The sequence below is a fragment of the Carassius auratus genome, chromosome 32, assembly GCF_003368295.1.
Source record: "Carassius auratus strain Wakin chromosome 32, ASM336829v1, whole genome shotgun sequence".
Taxonomy (NCBI): Eukaryota; Metazoa; Chordata; class Actinopteri; order Cypriniformes; family Cyprinidae; genus Carassius; species Carassius auratus.
Window position 1 is genome coordinate 28,351,146 of NC_039274.1, and position 24,161 is coordinate 28,375,306.

The 24,161-nt window shown below is 35.8% G+C and overlaps 1 protein-coding gene across 4 annotated transcripts in view; it reads left to right on the plus strand.

Moving 5' to 3' along the window:
* The window catches only part of LOC113052008 (aryl hydrocarbon receptor nuclear translocator 2-like), a 65,610-nt gene that overhangs the window by 20,915 nt on the left and 20,534 nt on the right, over positions 1-24,161 (plus strand). For all 4 annotated transcript variants that reach the window (XM_026216249.1, XM_026216247.1, XM_026216248.1 and 1 more), the window contains 7 exons: positions 4,801-4,903; positions 8,813-8,878; positions 11,144-11,229; positions 14,285-14,361; positions 16,562-16,696; positions 17,427-17,501; positions 21,546-21,697. In XM_026216249.1, the coding sequence (XP_026072034.1) occupies positions 4,801-4,903; positions 8,813-8,878; positions 11,144-11,229; positions 14,285-14,361; positions 16,562-16,696; positions 17,427-17,501; positions 21,546-21,697 (694 nt within the window). The remainder of the gene's footprint in view (positions 1-4,800; positions 4,904-8,812; positions 8,879-11,143; positions 11,230-14,284; positions 14,362-16,561; positions 16,697-17,426; positions 17,502-21,545; positions 21,698-24,161) is intronic.

Here is a 24,161-nt window from a genome sequence, read left to right on the forward strand (position 1 = left end):
TCTCATAACAAGCTTTATTTAATTTTTTTCATATTCATTATAGTCTGTGATTTCTCTGGCAACACTGTCTGTTTGTCCTTCCATCTATGACGGTCTTGTCGACGGCGACTGCCGCCTAAATATTGAACTTGGCTGGGGTTGGTGGCCTGGGATGTTTGCCATTTTTGTTGCTCGGTTCATTTTTAGAATAATAATGATTCATTTGCCCAACACAGATATGAAACAATGTAGTCTGTGTGGCAGAACGTGGCATATATGTGTGTCGCAGCAGCTTCTCTGATGCTAATGAAATGGGCCTTTGTCCAGATTCCACACTGTGACTTTTTCTTCTCAGAGGATTTGGGGATTTTTTTTGGAATCGGTTCTGGGACCGATCTTGGAGTTCTGGCTGACATGTCTTCATTCCTCCAAGCGTTGTCCTCAGATCCCCTTCAGGTGGTCACGGAGTTGAACTCGGAGGAGCCGCGCTTGTCAGGAGGTGAAGTTCCCATGTATTGGGCTTCTTACAAGATCAACCAAAGTTCCCTGTTGCGGAAGCATCCAGGGAAAGTGGTCCAAAGCAAACCCCACCTGTTGAGCTCTGTTTTGGGAAACAGGAGGCTGACAAACGGTCATCCAAACCCATGCAGGTCTTCAAAACAGCAAACCATCATGTGTACATGACTAGCAGTTACTCGTACCAGTGCATAGAAGAATACTGACTGAGGTGTGATTTAAAGAGAGTTACTGTTAAACTACACAATGGCTTTTATTGTGTCCTTCTCCAACTTCAAACAATGAGGTCAATCGAATTCGAAGTTGAATTCTGTTGCCCATTGCAAGTGGTTGTTTGTTTTGGTTTATTGTGGTCCTTGTCTTAAGTGTTTGGTTACACTTACCCATCTGTTGACATCCCACCTTTAAAAATATATGTGGTTGTCTTATGTGTCTTATTTCTTTAAATACAGTACAGACCAAAAGTTTGGACAGTTTCTCATTCGAAGAGTTTTCTTTATTTTCATGACTATGAAAATTGTAGATTCACACTGAAGGCATCAAAACTATGAATTAACACATGTGGAATTATATATGGAATTATATACATAACAAAAAAGTGTGAAACAACTGAAAATATGTCATATTGTAGGTTCTTCTTTTGCTTTGATTACTGCTTTGCACACTCTTGGCATTCTCTTGATGAGCTTCAAGACCTGAAATGGTCTTCCAACAGTCTTGAAGGAGTTCCCCGAGAGATACTTAGCACTTGTTGGCCCTTTTGCCTTCTGTCTGCGGTCCAGCTCACCCCTAAACCATCTGGATTGGGTTCAGGTCCGGTGACTGTGGAGGCCAGGTCATCTGGCGCAGCACCACATCACTCTCCTTCTTGGTCAAATAGCCCTTGATGCCTTCAGTGTGACTCTACAATTTTCATAGTCATGAAAATAAAGAAAACTCTTTGAATGAGAAGGTGTGTCCAAACTTTTGGTCTGTACTGTACCTTAATAATCTTGAAGTATGCAGTGCCAAATCTCAAACCATCATGAATATATGAATAGCACTTACTCATACGAGAGTAAACATGAATATTGTTTAAAGAGCAGTATAAAACTGGACAATGGCTTTTATTTTGTCCTTCTCCAAGTTCAAACCATGAGGTCAATTGGATTCAAAAGTTGAATTCTGTTTCCAATTGCAAGTGGTTGTTTGTTTTGGTTTATTGTTGTCTTTGTCTTGGAAGTGTCTGGTTCCACTTAGTCTAAGACTTAGACATTATGTCCACAGACTGCTGTCTGAATGTTTGATGCATAAAACACAAATATGGAAAACACTATGGGAGATTAGAAGCGGCCATCTGATTGGTTGAATTCTACAGGATTTTTTGTAGACTTGTGTCCATCTTTAACTGTCCACCAGGAAACAAAGCCATTGTAACGCCAAAACCCTTGTGAAAAAAGAAAGATATTGTTTATTGGGATCAACTAAATACCGGATTTTCGAAAGTATGTGAAGTTCACGACCTAAACTCTGCACTGTTGCAGGAAACGGTATGATTTCCTTGAATTAATGATTATTGGTTGCTTGCCGGTCTGTTATTGAAGGGAAATAGACTTTGTTTTCACGCCCCAACAAAACAATCTGCGTTTGGTTGGTTGTCTGTCAGACATATATATATGGTGTAAACTAAAGCAATAAGCCCCAAGAAACTGTGCTTTACAAGGAATTTAACATAGCTAAGGAGCGTTGTTAGGCACTAACTTAGCTGTTATAAATTCACTGTAAACCACGGCTTCACGGGGCTTATTGCTTTTATAGAATGGTTATTCCATCTATGAAGTAAGGTTTCACAGAATAACACAGAGGAAATAAAGGGTAATGATATAAATAAAAAGTGTAGGTTATCTTCCAACAAACAATGTAGTTCCTCAGAAACAGTTATGGTTCCAACAAAGTGGTGAAGTTTAATTGTAATGGCTTCGAACGCGGCTCAACCAATCAGAATCAAGGACCGGAACTATCCGTTTTATGATGTTTCTTTACATTCCTCTGTTATCTTGAAGTATTCAGCGGCAAAACTCAAACCATCATGCATATATTAAAAGCACTACTAGAAAATTAATTGATATGTGATTATAGAGAGTTACCATACAATTGGTCAGTGGTTTTTTTTTGTGTCCTCCGCCAAACCATGAGGTCAATCGGATTTGAAAGATTAAATATGTTGCCTATTTCAAATGGTTGTTTGTTTTTGGTTTATTGTTGCCTTCGTTTTGGTAGCATCTGGTTCCACCCACCCATCTGAAGACAGACGTCCCATCTCTAGATTGCTATATGATTGTCTTATATACATGGCGCAAGATGTTTTTATTTTATTTTTATATATCCCTCCGTTATCTAAATGTATTCAGTGCCATAGCTCAGTGTTGGCACTTTATCACAAAAGTCATGTCATCCTACATCACCTCAGAGACCTCTGCCATTTTTACTGCTGGAAGATATCAAAGTCCAAAAAAAGTTCGTTTTCGTTTTGGAGGTGATTGCAGTTGACGTCTGGAAAAATTCCTGTCTAATTTGACATCACTAAACTGTTATTATATTGGCCTCGAAAAACCTTTTGCGGCTGAAATCATTTTCCATTTCCAGGGAGGTTTTGCCTTGTTGAAAGGCCGATATTACAGCATGACATATTCGTTTTGGTAGGGCAGTGGGTCACAGTCTGGATGATTCACGATTATGGTTTGGCTTCGTTTATCATCTCCATATAGTTTTTCACCCATTTGTTTGTTGAACAACAACTACCAAGGGCCTCTTTCTTGATGTACTTGAGTGTGCATGCTGTTATCCGTCTTCGAGAAGGAGTATTAATAGCTTTTAAATGCTTCCAACTTTCTTGGCGTCTGTCCTTCAGAGTGGAAAGACTTCTCAACAATTAGATCTGCTCCTGGGGGCTTTAGCAGCTGTCACCGGATCAGTTCAGAGACCGCTGCTTCTCCGCTGAAAGGCATGTCAGCTAATTTGTTTATGGAAATAACTTCAGGCTTCAATAATCCTGAGCTTTTGGATCATTTCTTAGGTATCAGCCTTCCAAGCAGTATAACTCACTCTTTGACTATTGTTGAGGGTGTTTTAAGTCGGTAAAATGTTTTGGCTGCTTCTGATCGTGTTCCTCCCTTATTCTTGCTGAGACAGATGGGAGAAAACAATGTTAAAATGGTTGATTTGGTTATTTTAGCCAGGATTCTGTGTTTTGTAATCGAGCAGATGCTATAGCTGTGATCGAGATGGTTATAATATTTACTATGCATCTGAAGGTGTTTGTGGGCACGTTGGTGTTTTGTTATGGGATTTATTAGGATTGAACGGCACTTCTACTGGTACTGCGGCATCTCAGAATTGTATTTTGTTACTTAAGGCCATCATGGTCATGATTCAAATTAGGGATGTGTACGAGTATAATCAACTAAACCAGTAAAAACACAATTTGGATAGCACACATTTGTTCCATGTGTCAGGCAAAGAAACAATAAAATTAGCCATGCTTAATCACTCTCATAAATCTAGTCATTTCAAATGAATGTGTGAGTGTGATGTTAAAGTGATATGAAGTAATAGCAGGTGCACCCAATGGTTGTGGCAGTATTTTGATTCTTATTGGTATATTCGATACTTGCATCCCAGCAAATGATGATTCAACTACTGGTTGAAAGTAAATGCATGTGAAACTAAAAATGTTTTTATCATCACCGTGGTGTCTTCAATTAATATCAGTACACCGGAAGTGTATTATTATTATTATTATTATTATTATCAGGAATTGTAGTGTGTGTTTTTTTTTCTTCTTTACAAATATTTTACACATTGATGTTTTTATTTATATTAAAATGTATTTTTTATCTTTTTTTTAGATAGATAAAAAAAAAAAAAAAAAAAAATATATATATATATATATATATATATATATATATATATATATATATATATATATATATAATTTTTTATAATAATTATCATTTATTGATTTAATAGAATGATTGCTAAAAACATTAAAATAGAAAACAATTATTTTAAATATAAAATAAATATTATACAGTATTACTGTTTTTACTGTATTTTGATCAAATAAATGCAGCCTTGGAGAGCAGAATAGACTTCTTTCAAAACATAAAAAAATCTCACTTATTACAAAGATTTGTGTTATCTGTATCATTTGCAGTTAAAACATTTTAAATATCATGTAAGGGGTTTTGTTAGAGATACTCTACAACAAATTTATAAAAAATTCAAATTCCTAATTTAACCTCTTTCCTCTTTCTTGTCTTTCAGGACGTATTCTGGACCTGAAGACGGGGACGGTGAAGAAGGAAGGACAGCAGTCCTCTATGAGAATGTGCATGGGCTCCAGACGTTCCTTCATCTGCAGAATGAGGTACAGTTTATGCTCTCCATGAGCTCACAGATCTCATGATCATAATCATGATGGTGGTTCAAGTGACCCTTTTTAATGCCATTTTAAGGTTCCTGATTTTATTTTGGTGTCTCCTACAGTTTACATGTATGCAAGGTCAAAATATGCATTTAATATCACCTAATTTTTCAGTGATTCTCAAACAAAGCAGTTCAAAGTTTCAGTTTCTCAAAATCCCTTCTTTCCGTGAGCCTACTCTGCTCTAAATGGTCGTATGGCCCAGTCTGTTGTGATAGGTCTACCGCGTACAGTGTGTGTCAGAAATGATACGCCCATTGAACGCTCAATAGAAAATATAAACATCTATTATTTATCATACACACAGGCTGTGATTCAGTGGAGGAGCTGGTTAAAGTAAACTCTGCACTGAGCTCATCTTTCAAGAGCAATCGTTTTGTAAACCTTGTGTTAAATTCCCCTAGATTAGAGAAGCTTGTCAGTAAAATGACAAGAAGACAAAAAAGTTTGGGGTTGTACAATAAAAGAAATGAACCATGAACCGTCATCATGTCCATTTTATAAATATTAGGATGCCATTCTCAAAAAATTTATTTTACTGTTTGTTTGAAAAGGTTATTATTGTGGAAAATGTATGTCTCTACTTCTAAATAAATTCACACTTATATATCACACCTCTTTCCCCACCAGGATTTTTTAAAAAGTTGCCAGCCACCATCAGCGATTTTGACGATTTTCACTCAAATTTGAATATGCAATACACCAAAATAAAGATCAAAGATCAGAAAAGATCAATGTTTTATTCTAGCTTAAAGCATTGACACTTGAATATAGGTAGGTTTCATAAATGTATAATTTTGAGAGAAAGGTGAGAAAATCCCATTTTTGTCAAAAACTACATTGGGATAATATTCAGTATTTGCAGATGGTCACATTATTTATCACATGCATCTGTTTACATAAGAGATGGCTAGTTTTTCCGTCCTGTTCATGTGTGTTTTTGTTCTGGAGCTTTTGTACTCATCCGGAAGATGTGTAATAGCGCCCCCGAGTGTATAACAGTGAAATACACGAAAAGCCGTAAAAACTCATCAATGGCAGGGAAGCGTTGACTTCTGAATAGGACTGCAACAAACAATTATTTTGATAATCGATGAATCAAACGATTTTTAGACCGATTAATCAACTAATCGATTATTTTGCTGATTAATCAGTAGACATTTATTGATTTATTCAGCTTTTGCAATTAAATAAAATATTGAGTTCTAACAAATAAAGGTAATACGTTTTTTTGAAAGTCATATTATGTAATTACAGTTATACAATTAATTTATACAAATAAATATATTTGGCACACAAAATTAGATGGCAGAGAAACTCTCGTATTCACCATTGAATTATTAAATTACCTAAAATATATTTTTGTAAGTCATATGAATAAGAAACAAAATAAAGGTTACGTGAAAAGCAGTTTTATTTTTTTTGATAAACTAATATTCACAACATAATCTTTCTTAAAATACCTTATAGGCTTATGATAATCAAAACAGTCCTGAGCTAGATACTAATACTAATAAAAGGATTTTATAATTTGCTAACTCTACACTGGAGAGTTGCTTTATAACAGAAAATCAAGTCGTAGTTCTAACTGAAAGCGACACTAACTCTAGTTTTTCATGTTTAATAATACTGTAAAGCTGCTTGATCCAAGGCTGTCTATTGCATAAAGTAGTAAAATAAATAAACGTGACGTGACTGGACTTTACTGGAGTACTGAATTACAGAGCTCGTACAAACATCCACATCTCTGTAATCAGATGCGTTTTAAACTGCTGCCTTCTCACCGCTGTCAGTTTTTGATGTGTTTATTTTGTTATTGAGAGGAAAGTGCACTGTATATATTTACATAATCATCCAAACGCCGCTCAGAAGCCTCAGGTTTGGCTGCCTTTGCTCTGAAGCGCTGCGTCGTCTTTTCTTGATCTGCATCTGGAGAGCTGAATTACAATCTTGCGCTACAGCGCCACACTGGTCAAAACACGTTATTGAAGACTCTTACATTAGGTCATATGACATAAAACGACTACCGTATTTTTCGGACTATAAGTCGCACCTGAGTATAAGTCGCATCAGTCCATAAATATGTCATGACGAGGAAAAAAACATATATAAGTCGCACTGGACTATAAGTCACATTTATTTAGAACCAAGAACCAAGAGAAAGCATTACCGTCTATGCCCTCTCGCGGCTGGAGACGATAATGTTTTCTATTGGTTAATTTCTCTCAGTTCATGTTAAATTAATTTTGATAAATAAGTCGCACCTGACTATAAGTCGCAGGACCCTTTTAAACTTTGAAAACGACAAAATGCATTAATAATTGGATTTGTTCAGCAATGAAGCAAACAGAAACTTGATTGCTGTTGTTGCTTAACATTCCTGTCCATCCTGCGGTATGTTTAGATGGTGTTTTCATTCATTATGTTGTTTTGAAACGGTCTCTTTTTAGGCTAGCAACAGATGCAAACATGCATTTCCCGAATTTGTTTCAAATGTCCGTACTAGTTTAAGTCACAAACCATGACGAGCAAATTCCAACATAACGTATGATTAAGCCACATGTGTTTTTGTGCTTCCTTCAGCACAGAAATATGAGAGTTAGGGACATCAAGAATGTGCTCATGTTTAACGTTTTCTATTTGTGGCTCTTTGACAGATTGAAACCGCATGCCAGCAAATGAGCGCATCTGTTGAGTGTGTGTAAAAATGCTTGGGATAAACAGAACCCTTTGAAAACATGATCATTGTTCTTACACAATGCTTTAATGCTATTAGATATCATGACTCAATTCTGAGGGACGCTTGTCATCCAAAAATGTATGTGCTGTTTATTTGCATAACTTGCGTTCACGAACACTGGACAACCTATTTGACAAAGACCCGAGGGATGACAGACTGTGTTGCCAGGTTGAATGGAAGTGATTTTGAGAGATAAACAGCTCAAGTTGGAACAGATGTGAACTTTTTTTTTACTCCTCAACATGGTTTATAGATTTCAGGTCACTCATGTAGTCTTGAAATCATAATGGCTATGTATAGTCATGATATGGTAACTAGAATACATCAGTGCTCGTGCTATAAATAATTATTAGTTATCACTTTGAACTGACTTGTAAAAATCACTTTTTTAAGCTTTGAGTTTTTTTTATGTTATTCTTGTTTTTATCTAAGTATCCAACTTTTATTAATACATTAATTCATTAACACAAACTCTGAGTACATAATATTTAATTTGAATCTTCTTTGCTGATTATGCTACACTTAAGGAATTATAATTTGAGTTTTTATCATCAACAGAAAAATAAATAAATATCATTTTTATTAAAATAAGTGATCATTTGTGCCACAAGTGCCAATAATTATTCTGAGGTTTCCAAAGTTTAAAGTTTAACAAAAATTTTTAATTGTCTTTCTTTTCTTTTAAAAGGTTTACACAACCTCTGAGTACATATTTAATCTGAATCTTTGCTCTTTTATGCTTTTATTATTATAAAAATAATGCTGTTTTTTTATTTTATATAATGATCATCAATGCCATAACTGGGTATAAATATAATTAGGTAGGTTTCCAAAGTTTAATGTTTAACAAAAAAAACAAAAAAAAACATTATTTCCTCTTTTATTTTTATTTGTTTGTTTGTTTGTTACATAATTATCTGGTTAATACAGCCCTTGAATACATTTAGTTTAATACGAATATTCTTTTTTAATATTTTTCTTTTCATCATTTTATTATCATAACCGATTTAATTTAAGGTTTCCAAGCCTTAATGTTTAAGAAAAATGTACATTGCATTTGTATTCTTATCCATTTATGATGAGGCTTTATCTGTTTTTATATGTTTCTGTAGGTGTGGAAGTGCTCCACTGGATCATATCTCACTGAATCGGTTGTCCAGCATGAGAAAGAGATACAGGTATGATTTTTTTTTTCGAAGCAGTTTTTAAATTTCACATTTTCAACCAATTCTGCAGTTATTCAACCCCAAACTATTGACCAAACATCCTCTAAATTAAAGCACAGCTTATGCATTAGTACATAACATTGCTAATTCTTCATTTTTGGGCTTACATATGCAATCCAACCATTTAAAAACTAAACTAAGAAAAAAGTATCATGGTATTAGAAAATAACCTAAAAATCTAGCTCCACATCTAGTTTGATGTGTTAACATACAAATTAACTAGTTTGATTTAAGTCAAAAAATATAAAAAATATAATTTAACCTGACTGAATGAACTTGAATACATCAGTTACACCAGCAACTTTTTAAATAATGACTGCATGTTTCACTTTTTTCTTTCTTTTTTTTCTTTTTCCATGGAATAATGGTTAGTCTTGAAACAATGAAAGTAGCAGCACACAGTTTATTAAATAAACTCTTATCTTATCTGAACCACAATTTGTCTTGCGGCACTTTTCGGTGTCAGTTAGAACATTTGGCATTACATGAATTCTTCAAGGAATTTAGTTTCCTTAAAGTAAATTCTTAGAATTTGCTCCTAAGAATTTCACGCCAATGTTCCTGTTAATTTCTCCTGTAATTTGCCCTTTGACCCTGATGTTTAACCCGCTGGGCTCCTCCGCAGCAGGTGTTATTCGTCTGCATCAGTCTTGCAGCGCTGTGTGTTGTGCGGGTTTTGACAGCTCTGGAATGCAGGAATCACCTCTTCCAGGAATATCTGTGTACAAAGTATACATGTCTAGTTGATAAATGGTGTACGTGTGTCAAGAATTTATACAACAGTTCGTAAAGTTCACAAAACAAGGTCAGAGGGGCCAGCGTTGATGAGGGATATTGTTGGATAATAAATCTCAAATAATAAATATAGATTTTCATTATTATTTAAAGGAAAACGTCACAGTTTTTCCATATTCCACTATGTTCTTCCCCTGTCTCAGAGCTTGCACTCAATTGTAATTGCTGTAGCGCGCGTTATTTTTATCATTACATGTTTTCCCTGGGAATCAAACCCATGACCTGGTGTTTCTTGCAGGAGAATGAAATAATGAATGCAAATGGCATAGCTAGAAGTTGGACCCGAAATCTAAAAAAAAAAAAAAATGAATGCAAAGTAAATGGAAAATGTTCAATCTAATCTTGACTGATTTGACGGGGGGGATTGGATTGTGCATGAAGAATATTATGAGAAAGACACACAACGTTCTTCGTATTAATAGATGGAACTGATTCAGGGAAAATAATGTGCAAATTTAGTTTCCCTTCTCTTTTCTAATATCCCTAATTTTCTATTTTAGAATATTCTAATATTCTAAAGCTATTATTTTCAGTGAATATTTTTGTATGTGGGTGTTATTATCATAGAAATTGCATTACTTGCATGAAATATCTAGAAATTGAAATAATAAAACTTAACTGAAATTAAAATTTTGTTCACACTTTATTTTATGATCCAACCATCGCTATTAACTAACTGTTAACTACGGCTTTTAAACTCTTAATTCTAATTACTGCTTATTAATAGTTAGTAAGGTAGGTGTTAAGTTTAGGTATGGGGCAGGATTAAGGGATCTGAAATATTGTTATGCAGACTAAGGCATTAATATGTGGTTTATAAGAACTAATAAACAGCTAGTAAATGCATGCTAGCAAACAACAAGTATATTAGTGAGAATCGGTCCATATACTAAAGTGTTACCAAAATTTACTAAAACTAAACTTAAGATTAATTATAAGTTACTATACCTTTCAAATGTTTGGGGTCAGTAAGAAATTAGCTTTTATACAAAATGATGCATTGAAACGATCAAAAAATATAAAGACATTAATGATGAACTTTGTTTATTTAACTTTAAATTTAATGTATTTTTGATCAAATAAATGCGGCCTTGGTGAGCACAAGAACATAAAAACATAAACTCTTACCAACCCCAATTTTTTAAACAGCAGTGAATTGAAAAAAGTATTGAAATACAAGCTTTAGGAAAGCAGAACTGCAATCATCTTGATGTGTGCAGATGGAGTCGTGTTGTTGTTGTGCTTCTGTGTTTTGTTTTGATATGAAATGCTGAAGGGAACATTTTTGCTGAGGTGCGTCCCGGCTTTCCAAATCAGATCCAAATCCTCATATGTCCCAAATGCCAACTTTAAAGTAGCAAACACTAGTACCAGACATGTTTTGTTTGTTTCAATCTCTTTCTGTGTCTCTTTCGTTCACAGGAACGGTCTTGGCCCATCTAAGGAGGGGGAGGCGCAGTACTCTGTTGTGCACTGTACCGGTTACATCAAGGCCTGGCCGCCAGCGGGTACTTACACAAACACACTCAAAGCCACTGAATCAGAGAGAAGCATTCAAATATACAAACAATTCTGAGAGACGCAAACACATACTCAGAAGAGGACCAGGTTTGTGGAATGAGTAACTAAAAGATGATTTGAGGCTAATATTATATTTAATTGTTATGGAAATATTATTCATATTTATAAATACACATACACTACCTAGCGGAGACATAATGGTAAACAGTGAAGCTCACCCATCATCGCTGATTCAATGAACTCGTTTATTCAGTACCTCATAAATTATTCAAACTTAATTAAAAAAAAATATTTTGTGTTTTTAAGACTAACCAAAGTCTTATGGGTTTGGAGCATCCTGAAGATAATTATAGGTTGAGAGTTTTCATTTTTGGGTGAATTAATTATTCCTTTAAGTTTGCATTTAATATCAGTGATGCAAATGATTCAGTGAATCTTTTTTGGAACCAGTACATTTATGTGTGTCAGTAATTGTTACAACAAAGTTCCAGTTGTTAAAATTATTATCATTAATATATTTTGCTCCAGTACAAATGAGGAGTAGCAATATTATGAATGTGTTTTGCTTACCGTAAATCCTTAACTCGCAATCCGAAGCCTAGTTGAACACATTGTTTGGAACATGTGTTTGAACTTCTTGAACTATCAGAACTCTGGAATTCGGTGCTAAAATTCCATTAGAATCCTTCAGTCGGCAGAACTGTCTGGAGTTTTGGATGACTCCCATATGACACCGGCATGCAAGATCCCCCCCAGCCTGTGATTCCCATTAGCACAACAGCATGTGTGCAGTGAGAAAAGAAGAAATGGATAGAGAATTGAGCAACCCTGAACTCAAAAATGTGAACTTTTAGCCTCGTATCTTTGCTGGAGGTTTTCCAGGTATCCCCCGAGCGCATCTCCCAACAAATGTGTGTCGTAAAAATTAATTACACATGCTGGACATCCTGTTCGTTGCATAGTGGCACAAAGTAAGGATAAAAATAACCTGCAACACTTGATTGTCAGCCATTATGGTGTCATATTGGAATGTAGCGATCTAAACAAAGACATCTCATATCGTTTTCATCACACTGATCACTGCATTAACAGTTAGGAAGCGCTCTGGCCTCACCAGATGGCCGTGATATGCATTGTTGATCAGTTTTCTAGCATTTGCAAAACAAACACAAGACTTTATGTGCTCTTTATTACTTTGATATGCGACCAAATGAATTCTGTCTGCTTGTATAATGTCAGTTTGTGCAAATTAAAAGCAGTAAATTAATTCAAACCATCGGTGCATCTGTCCATGGTATGCAGGCTGGTTTGTAGAGAAGTTTTTTTTTCTTGAATGTGTCATTTATGCAGTGATATATATACCGTTTCCTGTTTATTTGTAGCACAGAGTCATTCGTTTTGCGAACTAGTGTTCCCTGCACCGCTGATTAATCGAGTTGTATTTAATCAGGGTGACAGGTTGCAGTGTGAATGCTGGGAACAGACCATGAACTAATGACAATGAATTGTCCATATATCTCTCTGCATTTATATTGTTCTATATATATTTGCTGCATGCATAAAAAAAGCAAACACACAGTGTGACAAATGCAGAGTCTTATGAAGCGATCCTTTAAATGAACTGGTCTCAAAGACTCAAAAGGAACTCTTTTGAATTACTTTAACCTTGAGAAGACTGTCTGCAATAGAGTGCAAGAGTTTTTCAGTGGCCTTGGTTCTAGTTTTTCCAGTGTTTTCCTCATTCATTTATAGAAAATCTTTAAATTGTTCTGAATCAAGGTTAATCACATTATAAACTTTGAATCTAAGCAAAAAATAGTATTTGAAAACCAGACAAAAAGGTATAAGACTTTGTACAGGCTTTAATGAGGGAAGGGAAAGAACTACAATCCAGTGAAGCATTGTGAATGGCATTGATAGAAACGATGGAAAAATATAAATCTATTAATTAAAGATGTTGATTATATATAGGGAATGTTTTATGTAAATGCAAAATAAGTAAATTGAAAGAATGTGAAATGTGTTCTTTTGGCCCATTTTGCTTATCTCAATACTTTGATCAGTGAAGATATCACTGGAGAATCATGGGTAGTGATTCACCATGAATTCTGCTGCTGCAAATTCACGAATATTAAAAAAATAAGCTGAATGGTTTGGGCTGATGACCTCAATAAAAGCATAAACCACCAGTTAGCAACTACTTTTTACAAGTTATCATTCAAAATTAATTCTATGGAGAAAATATATATATATATATATTTTTTTTTTTACTTCTGAAATCTGTCTGATGCACTCTATGGACATGACAATAGGCCCACATCTCACTTTTCTTCCAATTTTTTTTATTATAAAACATTTTAACAATAAAATAAGTTGAAAATGGCGTCAATTAGTAGAAAAAAAGTGTAATAAGAACAATTCTGTTGGAAAAAAAGATACTCGTAACTTTTTATACTTTTTTTATTAAGTGTGAAAGTATAAAGTATTTTTTCCCTTATGTTTGTTTTTTCTTTTCTTTGAGTCATTAACAAAGATCGTTGTATCCTGCAAAGCTTTTTAGCCATCAACCGTAATGAGGTTAAGGCAAAGTAGGAAGTGTGTCAACGAGAAATCATTAAAGTAATTAAAGAGATTCATGTTCCTGGTTAAGCAAACTCCAGGACATGAATCGCCGCCTTGATTCCCATCTGCCATGACTTCATGTCCCATTTACTCCACATAAACATGGCACAACAGCGTCCAGGAACAATAACCATTTTGCTACTGATTTTGGAGAACTAAAATAAGACATTATGCATAAAGAATAAAAAATCCTGATGAGTCAGAGAGACATGGACAAAAATATCAAACAGATGCTAATTAGTGCGATCGAAGACTGGTTCTTGTGTAAAGATTTCCAAACAGGTCCTTGTGTGCTGTTGCAATAGAGCATTTCATTAGAAAATTATGTAGGAATAAACATGTTAGTCATCAGGATCTCCACGTTTTCAGTTGGCTGTTAGTGTTTGTTTGGACAAATGGCTGTTCTTGTGACATTTCCAGGCATGACCATTCCGGATGAAGACACAGAAGCAGGTCAAACCAGCAAATACTGCTTGGTTGCAATTGGAAGACTGCAGGTATGTCTGAATCTCTGACATATATGGCAAAAAAACATAGCTATTAGCAACTGCATGCCAACATGTTTCCAACTCCCTGGGACACAATAGGAACCATATAGTAACGATCAAGCAGCCAAGCTGAACACTATTGCAACTGTCAAGAACACCCTACATACCACATAGTAACATTCTAATGTCTAGAACACCATAGTAATATATCCTATTGTAACTTCATGGCAACATTCTAAAAACAACAAATACCCTAACAACTGCATGGCAACATTGTAAAAGCTAGAACATCCTAGTAACTGCATGGCAACATTATAACAAGTAGAATACACCAGCAGGGGCGGACTGGGTACCAAAAAGTGGCCCTGGACTTTCTGGCTCACAGCAGCCCACGACCTCATAATGCATGCGCCTCTGTTTTGCTGCCATTTATTAATTTAATATTTAAGTAAACAGTTTTTTTTTTGTTTTTTTTTACAAATAGGGGAACTGATCCTCCATTTAAAAAAAAAAAAAAAAAAAAAACCTGCGTGGAGCAGCTGTACATGCTAGCAAATGTATCTCCTAGCACTCACACTTTGCATTCAGTTAACAGATCCGTACGAATCATGCATGAAATAAAAGATTATAAACTCAAACGATAGCTTTATGTGATTTACAGATGAACTTGACGTCTTTATTCATTCGAGATGTTCAATAATCTTTGGCTCATTAATACAAGTTCATGATCCGATTTGTGAATAACAGATCATAGTCGATCATTTGCACTTGTTTCTAAATCTTGACGATTCAAGCGTTTTAAACCATTCGCACACATTCAGAGCTTGTCCGCACTCGTTCAGAGGACGCACTGAGAGCAGTTTCAGACAATGCGCGTACACAGAATTAATAATCTTTCACGTATCGTAACTTCTGAACAAACATTTACACACAAAATTATCTCAAAATAATTGTCTCTGCAAGTATTCTTGTAAACACAGTCGGTTATGTTTTAAGTGAACGTATACAGTGGCCTGCTGCTCAGACAAATTTGCTGTACTAGATGAATCTTTCTCTCTCTCTGTAAATTAGACGACGTGAAAGGGGGCGTGTTTCAAGATACGCAATGGAGTAGACTAAACTAAACAGGGAGGAAGGGAAAAACACTTACATGCTAATAAAACACACTACTTGTCGCGCAATTGAACTCACTCATCCATTTGCATAGAAAAGAGATGTAATATTATGATTTCCGTCATTTAAAAAATATATATATATATATTATATATTTGTGTACTGGGTGGGCCGGCCCACATTGACCAGCGGCCCACCAGGAAAAGGCCCAGTGCTCCACAACCGCATGGCAACATTGTAACAACTAGAACATTCTAGTAACTGCATGGCATCATTATAACAAGTACAACACCTTAGCAACCGCATGGCAACATTCTAAAAACTAGAACATCATAATAACCTCATGGCAACATTCTAACAAGTGCACCCTAGCAAGCAACCACAGAGCACCATTCTAACAACTAGAACAATCTAGTAAGCTCGTTACAACATTCTAAAAACTAGAACATCCTAGCAATCCCATAACTACACTCTAACAACTAGAACTCCCTAGTAACTGCATGGCAATGTTCTAACAAATAGAACATCCTAGTAACCTCATGGCAACATTCTAATAACTAGAACATTCTAGCAACTGCATGGCAATATTGTAACAACTGGAGCATCCTAATAACTGCATAGCAACATTCTATCAAGTAGAACATCCTAGCAACCACATGGCAGCATTCTAACAACTAGAACACCCTAGTAACCACATGGCAACACTATTAACATGTTCTAATAAGATGTATTAGGATATGTTGAATCTGTCGGTTACCTTAACTTATTTATATTTTTTATTGCATGATATTTCTGGGAGCTTAATTCGTCTTTCATTACAGCACCATGTCAGCTCTCAAATAACAAACTCACTTGTTATACTCATGGTCACAGCAGAAAACTATTTATGTTTTCATTAAGCATTTATGTTCGCTTAATGTTTCAAAATATGTCTAAATTCATGTATTTTTGATATGTCTAGCTCTTAAATGTGATTTTTATTCAATAAATACCCTCCCACATCTTAATGTGCATAGACAACTATAACTAATTCTTTCATAGTCTTAAGAATCCTATCGAACAAAACAAGTAAAAATCTCTTTATCTCGTCTCTCAGGTGACCAGTTCTCCAGTTTCCATGGATATGAACGGACTCTCTGTGCCGACAGAATTCCTTTCCCGCCACAACTCGGATGGCATTATCACTTTCGTGGACCCTCGCTGCATCAACGTGATTGGCTACCAGCCTCAGGTCAGTTTCACTCAACATGCAACTGTATATTAAAGGAGCTTTATTTAACTTTTTTGACTGCACTTAAGCATAAAAATGCCGTTATATGTTTGCAGATATTTAGGAAACGTATTTGTTTTTACAAATAAACGTGAAACAGCCAGTTATTTTACTTTGAAATGTGCATTACATGTTGGAATGCCTGTTTGTTTTCGTCTGTGTGATTCCGCCCACTGCCAATTTACCCAAAAGTATTTTAATCCCCCGGGTTGCAGCCATGGAAACGAGCAAACAAACTGGATCAGAGATCACAGATTCTAACCAACCTTAAAAGCCTCAGCATCCATCTAAAAAGCAGTGTAACCAGAGGCCTCTCATCTACGTTCAATTTAGGTCTTATCGCTTCCATTTGATAACTGTGCTTGTTACTCTTATGTGTCCTCAATCTGGCAACCTGCGTAAGCATCATGTCTGAAGGGGAGGGGCGGGAGCAACAACTCTGTCCAATATTTAGAATTTGGAATGCAATACATATTTCAGCCTCAATCACAGATTCATGACAAGTCAGACTGTTCTCTAAATAATAGAGAATATTGAGGCTTATTCTGGAAATAGTCAACATTTTCCAGTGATTATTCATTATGACCCTGATGCTGTCTGTGCTCTGTGTTTAAAAAGTACAAAGAGTTTGTTCCGATCAAGTTCATATCAAATTCACTTGACTCTTGTTCTTTTTATTGGGTTTGCACAGGATCTTCTCGGCAAAGACATTCTGGAGTTCTGCCACCCAGAGGACCAGAGCCACCTGCGAGAGAGCTTCCAGCAGGTACACCAACAAAAACACACCCAACCAGCAGCGGTGATCCAGTCCCACTCACAGTCATCAGCTCCGTGATCCTGTAGGGAAGAAATCATAAATGAGATCTCTCGATGTTCTCTTCAAGATAAAATAAGAGCTAATGGAGTCTCCTAGGAATGGATAATAATATTCTTCTTCTATAGAATTTTTATATTTAAGAATCACCATATAATCATAAAACACCAAAGCCATAATTTTCTTCTTAATAAAATTAAGAAGCTTTTAAGGAAATATTTGAGAACTTGCCCTTAGAAACATTTTTATGAACTTCCTACAATTTATCTTAAGACATTTCTTAACTTCTTGAAGATTTTCATAATACCTTCGAAAAAACGTTCATTTGATGTTTCTCATTGAGATTTAACTTCTTTCTGATGAAGACATGAATCAAAGTCATGTTTCTTTAATATCCTGAGAGAAACACATGCGAACGGGTCCTCTCATGTATCTGCTAACGTTTCAAGAGATCTCAAACCATGCTCAGATTTGTCAGGTCTGCATCATGAACCATCTCAAAATGAACTCATGATATTTTTCCCATGAGCAGTTGATCTGAGCTGCTGACTACATACATTTTATAGCTCAAGGCTCACTGAATGTCAGCTATATTTGTTTCTTCTCAGGAAGTTTAGGTGAAAAATCTAAGACAAGGTGAGAACTCGATAGACTCCAGAGCTGTGAAAGAGCAAACTCTGAGCTCTGGGGTGACATTATGTGAAACATTGCTTGCCAGTAAAAACATATTCTACTTGACAATCCTTTGCTTCCCCGCTCTAGTCAGCACTAGGAAGTGAACTTGTGCTGTTTGGTTAGTCATTCAGTACTAGTAGCTGAAAGTCTCCATCAGTTAATACGTGTTGATTGGCCACCGCTGAGAGTTTCTCTGAGTCCATCGAGTACCTGCTGAGAACATTGGAGAGTGGTTGAGTGGTCGCTTCTGTTTGGATGCCATTTGAAGAGGTTTTCTCCATTCTGTTGTTGTTTGTCTTTCTGTTTTTGTATCCCGTTGCCAATTAAACCACAAGCTGGTGCTCTTCACAAGGTCTTTTTGATTTCCTCTTCTCGCTCTTCTTGTTGCAACACCTCTGTTGCTGTTTTTTTTACCTCATCTCTTTATTTTTGATCTTTTACAAAACCTGTCTTTTTTCTTTTATTCTGCTCTTTATTTTCCTGGCTTTCAGTCTTTTTCAGACCCCTTTCTTTATCCTTAACTTACTATCGGGCATTTTGTTATTAGTGTATATATATATATATATATAGTTTGTATATATAGCTTAAATTGATTTCTTATTATTCTATAATTTAGTTATTTTAATACAAATTCTAATGTTAAAACTGAGTTTTTGTAAAGACCAAAGATAAGGAGAAAGGATGGAGGTAAAGAGCACCTTATCCCGTCTCCTTATCTTTAGACTTTTACAAAAACTCAGTTTTTCTTTTATCCTGCTCTTTATTTCCCCAGCTTTTGGTCCTTTTTTGGTCCTTTTTTTCTTTCTCTTCAAGTTCCCATCTGGGAGTTAACAGCTATCATTATAAACAAATACAATACATAACTGTATTTGTGTGTGTGTGTGTGTGTGTGTGTGTGTGTGTGTGTGTGTGTGTGTGTGTGTGTGTGTGTGTGTTGGTATTGCACGTCAGGGATGATATTGTGGGCACTTGAATGATGGGTGCAGTGTTTTTACTTCATAGATGATCATGCCTTCTATATTATGTGCTTTGCTTTTTAAAAGACCCTCAATCCTCCACCTCACTTCTCCCAGAAGGCTAAGGTTGAATGGTCAAGTACACCACAAAGAGATTTGTCAAAGTACTTTCGCCTGTTTCTCTGTGTATGTCTGTTGATGGCTGATAAAGACCCCTCTGGCTGACATCCAGAAAAGCCTTCAGATAACTGGACATCTTCAAAACTTGAGGCCACACACAGGCCACACACACCTGTTTCTGAGTCTTATCTGTGTCTTATCTTGTACTTTTGAAGTCAAGTTGGACAAAAGCCGACGATTTATGCATAGCGAGACTGTGAAAGCGTGTTATTCTTGGCCTGTAGTTTCGATTTTGAGTCTCGGCAGATGTCAGAGGCTAGAAAAATATACATTCACAGGGTTGCACAAAATCAGTTGATGTTGCGAACTACTGGATTCCTACTTGACAGAATGCGTGAAGATGAAGAAACCATTTGTCATAAAAGAATGGAAAACGAAAACCGTAGAGAGATCCAGAAACCATAATGGCTTCGTTTTAAAATCAACTTAAATTTTTGAAATATTATATAAATAAAATACACAAATTTGAAAAAACTTTAAAAACCCTAAACAGAAATTGGAGATGTTGCTTTGGCGCATAACTGAAATAAAATAACCTGAGGTACTAGAATTACTAAAACTGAAGCTTAAATAAAGTTTAAAGTTTCAATATAAATATTTAATGCACCTGTAAGTGCTAGGAGACTAAATGACAGACTAAAAGGAAAGAGTTTGCACCTGTGACAGGTCATAAGCAGTAAGTCCATCTCTCTGGTGAACCTCCAGTTCGGCCTGCTGTTGCTGCTGAAGCTGCCTGCATTAAAACACACACAACACACAACTTTAACATCAACACCTGCTGTGTATCATGCTCCCAAATGAGTAAAAGCATCATTAACTGCTCATCTAGACATATACCAGTCATATACCAGCCAGATATTGGCTAATCTGCTATATGGCCTAACAGAAGTCGTTGAAAATTGTTTTTCAGAATTATATCAGATTATATGATTTGCATTTATGTTTCCCAATTATATTAAACTCTGTAACTCTGTACTGCTTAACTATGTACACTTCAATTCAACCCCATAAAAAAATATATATTTCCCATATCCTCTTTCCTTTCTCAAAGCAGAATATACAGGTACGCCCGAAAAAGTGAAGTTTTCCTTTTTCTTCTTTTAACTCGCTGTATTTTTTCTCCCTTGAAGTTTGGCCATCTGTGCTGTTTAAGAGAGCCGTTTTCATCAGAACTCTGAAGATCTTTCTGATGGTATTTCGTGCTCTTTTGAGTGAAGGGTTGTTTTCTCTGAACACCGCTTTTTGTATCTAAAGCAATTTCTGTATTTGGATGGGATAGAGGTGACTGTGGATGAAGTTCAGAGTCTGACTTTAGCTCAAAATGGGAAAGGGAAAAACCCTTGTGCATCCTAGAAAAACCAATGATGGTAGATTTTCCACTGAGGTAAACGTTGTTAGTCATTGATGTTGTCTGTAATGCAGTGGGTTTGATTGCTTTCTGAATTGAATCACTCATGTCACCAGCATCAATGAGGGACAGATTATCATTCTTGCATAAAGCATATAATAGTCCTCATGTTCCTAATTTCTAAAGCTAATTTGTGTTCACATTTGGCACTTGACAAGTGTTAATTTTAGATCCTGGTGGGGGACTTTGATAATAGGTTTGGTATTTCCTGTTGGAACTGATTGGTCATATTTTGCTCATTCTTTTGCCGATTACAGTCATTGTTCATTCATGTGAAGCATTAAAATAAAGACCCCAGTAGGGTTGCACCAGCCATTTGTATGTTCTTACTTAAATAATAAAGTCCAAGTTAGAGGCTCAGTGATGTTTGTCAAGTTAAGTCAGGTCACCTTTATTAACTTTATACAATCCAGATTGTGCTTTACCTTGTCAAACAGGAAAATAGTTTCTGAATAAAATAAAGGACAATTAACAAACAGTAAATTTTTCTGTTAAAATCAGTTCATTGATGATTCAGTGATCCAGTTCAGCTCTCTTCCAATAATGTCTGTGCAATCAAGTCAGTGGTATTGCCAGAAATTAAGAGTCCCCAACTAAGCAAGCCCATTTGGCTTTTTTGTCAGTGGCAAGTTTTGCACCATTCGTTATCTAAAAGGTCTTCAGTTCTTCGCAAAGTAACATGCAGTTGCATAATGTGATGTTTGAATTTCTAAGATGTAAATGCATGTGATGTGAACTGATGTTCACCGTCCTCCTGTGTTCTTCTGTGGTTTTTAGGTGGTCAAGCTGAAAGGACAGGTTCTCTCGGTCATGTATCGGTTCAGGATGAAGAACAGAGAGTGGATGCTCATCAGAACCAGCAGCTTCACCTTCCAGAACCCTTATTCAGACGAGATTGAGTACATCATCTGCACCAACACCAATGTCAAGTATGTCCAAACTTATCCTGACTGCTAATATAATGCAAAATGGTGGTGCATCAAAATGAATTTTCGGTTTCGGACAAAAATGTTTTGGAGGGCCGAATTCATGGACTCTAACAGAAGTGTAAAATTACCATTTCTCTGGTGGCACATATGGTGCACACAACATGGATAAACTCCAACAGTCCTAAATTAACAATATCGATTTCTTGTTTTTAAAAAGACGTCAATAAAACAGCTTGGAAACAGTATGTCACATAATGTTGCATTTACCTTAACATTACCAAAATCACATAAACATAGATAAACTCATTTTTTAGCTAGAAGAAAATAACTCTGGGGAAGAGCATTTTGTTAAACACATTGATTTTTACTTCACATTAGTCATCTTTATTTAATCTAAGCTTGAAAACTAGTTTTCATTGCAGCCACCTTTTCAACAAATTGGAATAGAAACATAATCATGTCATTATAATTGTCATTACATTGCTATAAATCGCAAGGTTGGGGGTTCAATTCCCCGGGAACACATGGTAGGTAAAAATTGGATAGCCTGAATGCACTGTAAGTCGCTTTGAATAAAAGCGTCTGCTAAATCCATATATTATATAATTTTAATGTTTATATAAAACTCAACCTTTATTTGAGTGTCTATTATGAAATACATTTAATTACTTAATTGATTATTGCATTAACTGTTGGTTTATCTTTTGGTTTTTATGCTAAATGAAAACTTTTTAACTGAACTTTTTCAGGCAAAACAAACAAACAAAAAGTTTACTTTCATAGTAGTGTGCAAACAAGTGCTTTTTCTTCTGATGACTGACTGATGGTTTTGGCTAGTTTGTGTAATTGTAGCACCAGTCTGCCATAACCATGTGACCAGCCTCGAGATGTTTGGGCCTGTGTGGCCTCAAGCCTGAAATCAATAGCATTTATTCTCCTTCTGTTTAACACTTGTGAAATATTTGCCCATTCAGCTGGTGCTGGCAGAATGGGCTTGATTTATGCCCGCACAGGTGCTGGGAACTGGTAGATGTGCATTTAAAGCAGGTTGTGTTTACTTTGCCCTCAGGTGCAACTTCGGGTGTATTTATTTTGTCTTTTAGTGTGGGCTTGTCTAAAGACGTGGTCAAGGGAGGTGAAAATAGTCAGTAAATGAGACCGTTTTCACAGTACATATTACCCTAATCTGTCAGTGCACTGTTACAAAACCTATTGAGCTGATTAATGCTCTGTTGTTTGTCTGAAAAGGCATTTTAAGAGAGCATCCTTACTAAAATTAAACGCACTGGACTGATTTGGCTACATAATTTGATTTTAATCATATGAGAGATTTTTTTTTAGCCTTAAGTTAGCTAAGTGTTGCTAAGCTAGCAATGCATTACTCTGATAACTGTAAACATTGACTACAGTAGTTATTTTCTTAATTACATTGAACTCGTTTTTTACACTATTCAGTACTGAATGAATGATAATTCACCATCAACATTTCTGTCATGACAACTCTCATGGGATTGGCAATGGTAATGTACATGACAGTGAAAGTATTTGGTTTTGGCAGAACAGATCTGCTGCACTGCTGCATCTACAACATTCTGCTGTGAGCATGTAATAAATATTGCTGCTGCAAATATAACATACTTTAAATAACCCCATAGCATAAATGAATCGCCTCTTAGCAGATCTATACAGGTGGAGCTGGGGAAGGTGGAGGGTTTCTTAAGCAAGCTGCAACTGCTACAGCAAGCACTAGTCATATATCTGAATGCTGAGCAGCGAGCTCATTGGCTACCGATACAAGAGAGAACCAATCAGCTGAGCCATGAAACGATTATTATGTTGACTTAGACCTAGACCTATCGGACTGTGCCATCTAGAGTTTCATGCCCAAACTCCGTATTTCTCTGCTTCATAACGAAGGCAGTGTTGTTTTGTTACCTGCTGTTTGACGCATCTGCAAAGGTAGCATTTAAATGACAGCTTGCTAGGCTTTGAAAAAAAGTTTGTGTCCCTTTCTGATCCAGAATCAGTTTGAGGAAAAATGTGTAAAAATTTTTTATAGAATTTTATGTCATTTATCCGAACAGTGACAGTAGCTGTGTAGCATATAACATAGCATCCCAGTAATTAGCCAAGTCATGATTTAGCATGACAAACTTCTAAATTTCATATTATGGAGAGAAAAAAACAAGCCGTGCAACTAAAGGTGAACTGTCTCTTTAGTTTTGTAATCTTACATATATAAAACGTTAGCTTTAGTGTAGTATTAGTGACTTTTTTTGTAGTTTCTGCTCATAAATAGAACCGTTATACTGACTGACGCAGTCAGCTGTTCTCCCAGCTTGGTCAGGATAGTTAGGTTGGTCTGTTTTGGCTGTTTAAAGCTAGTTTGTTATTATTATTAAAGCTGTTATTTTTAACAATGTGTGTAACTCAAATGGGGTTTGTCTTCTTTGAAATCTGGGAC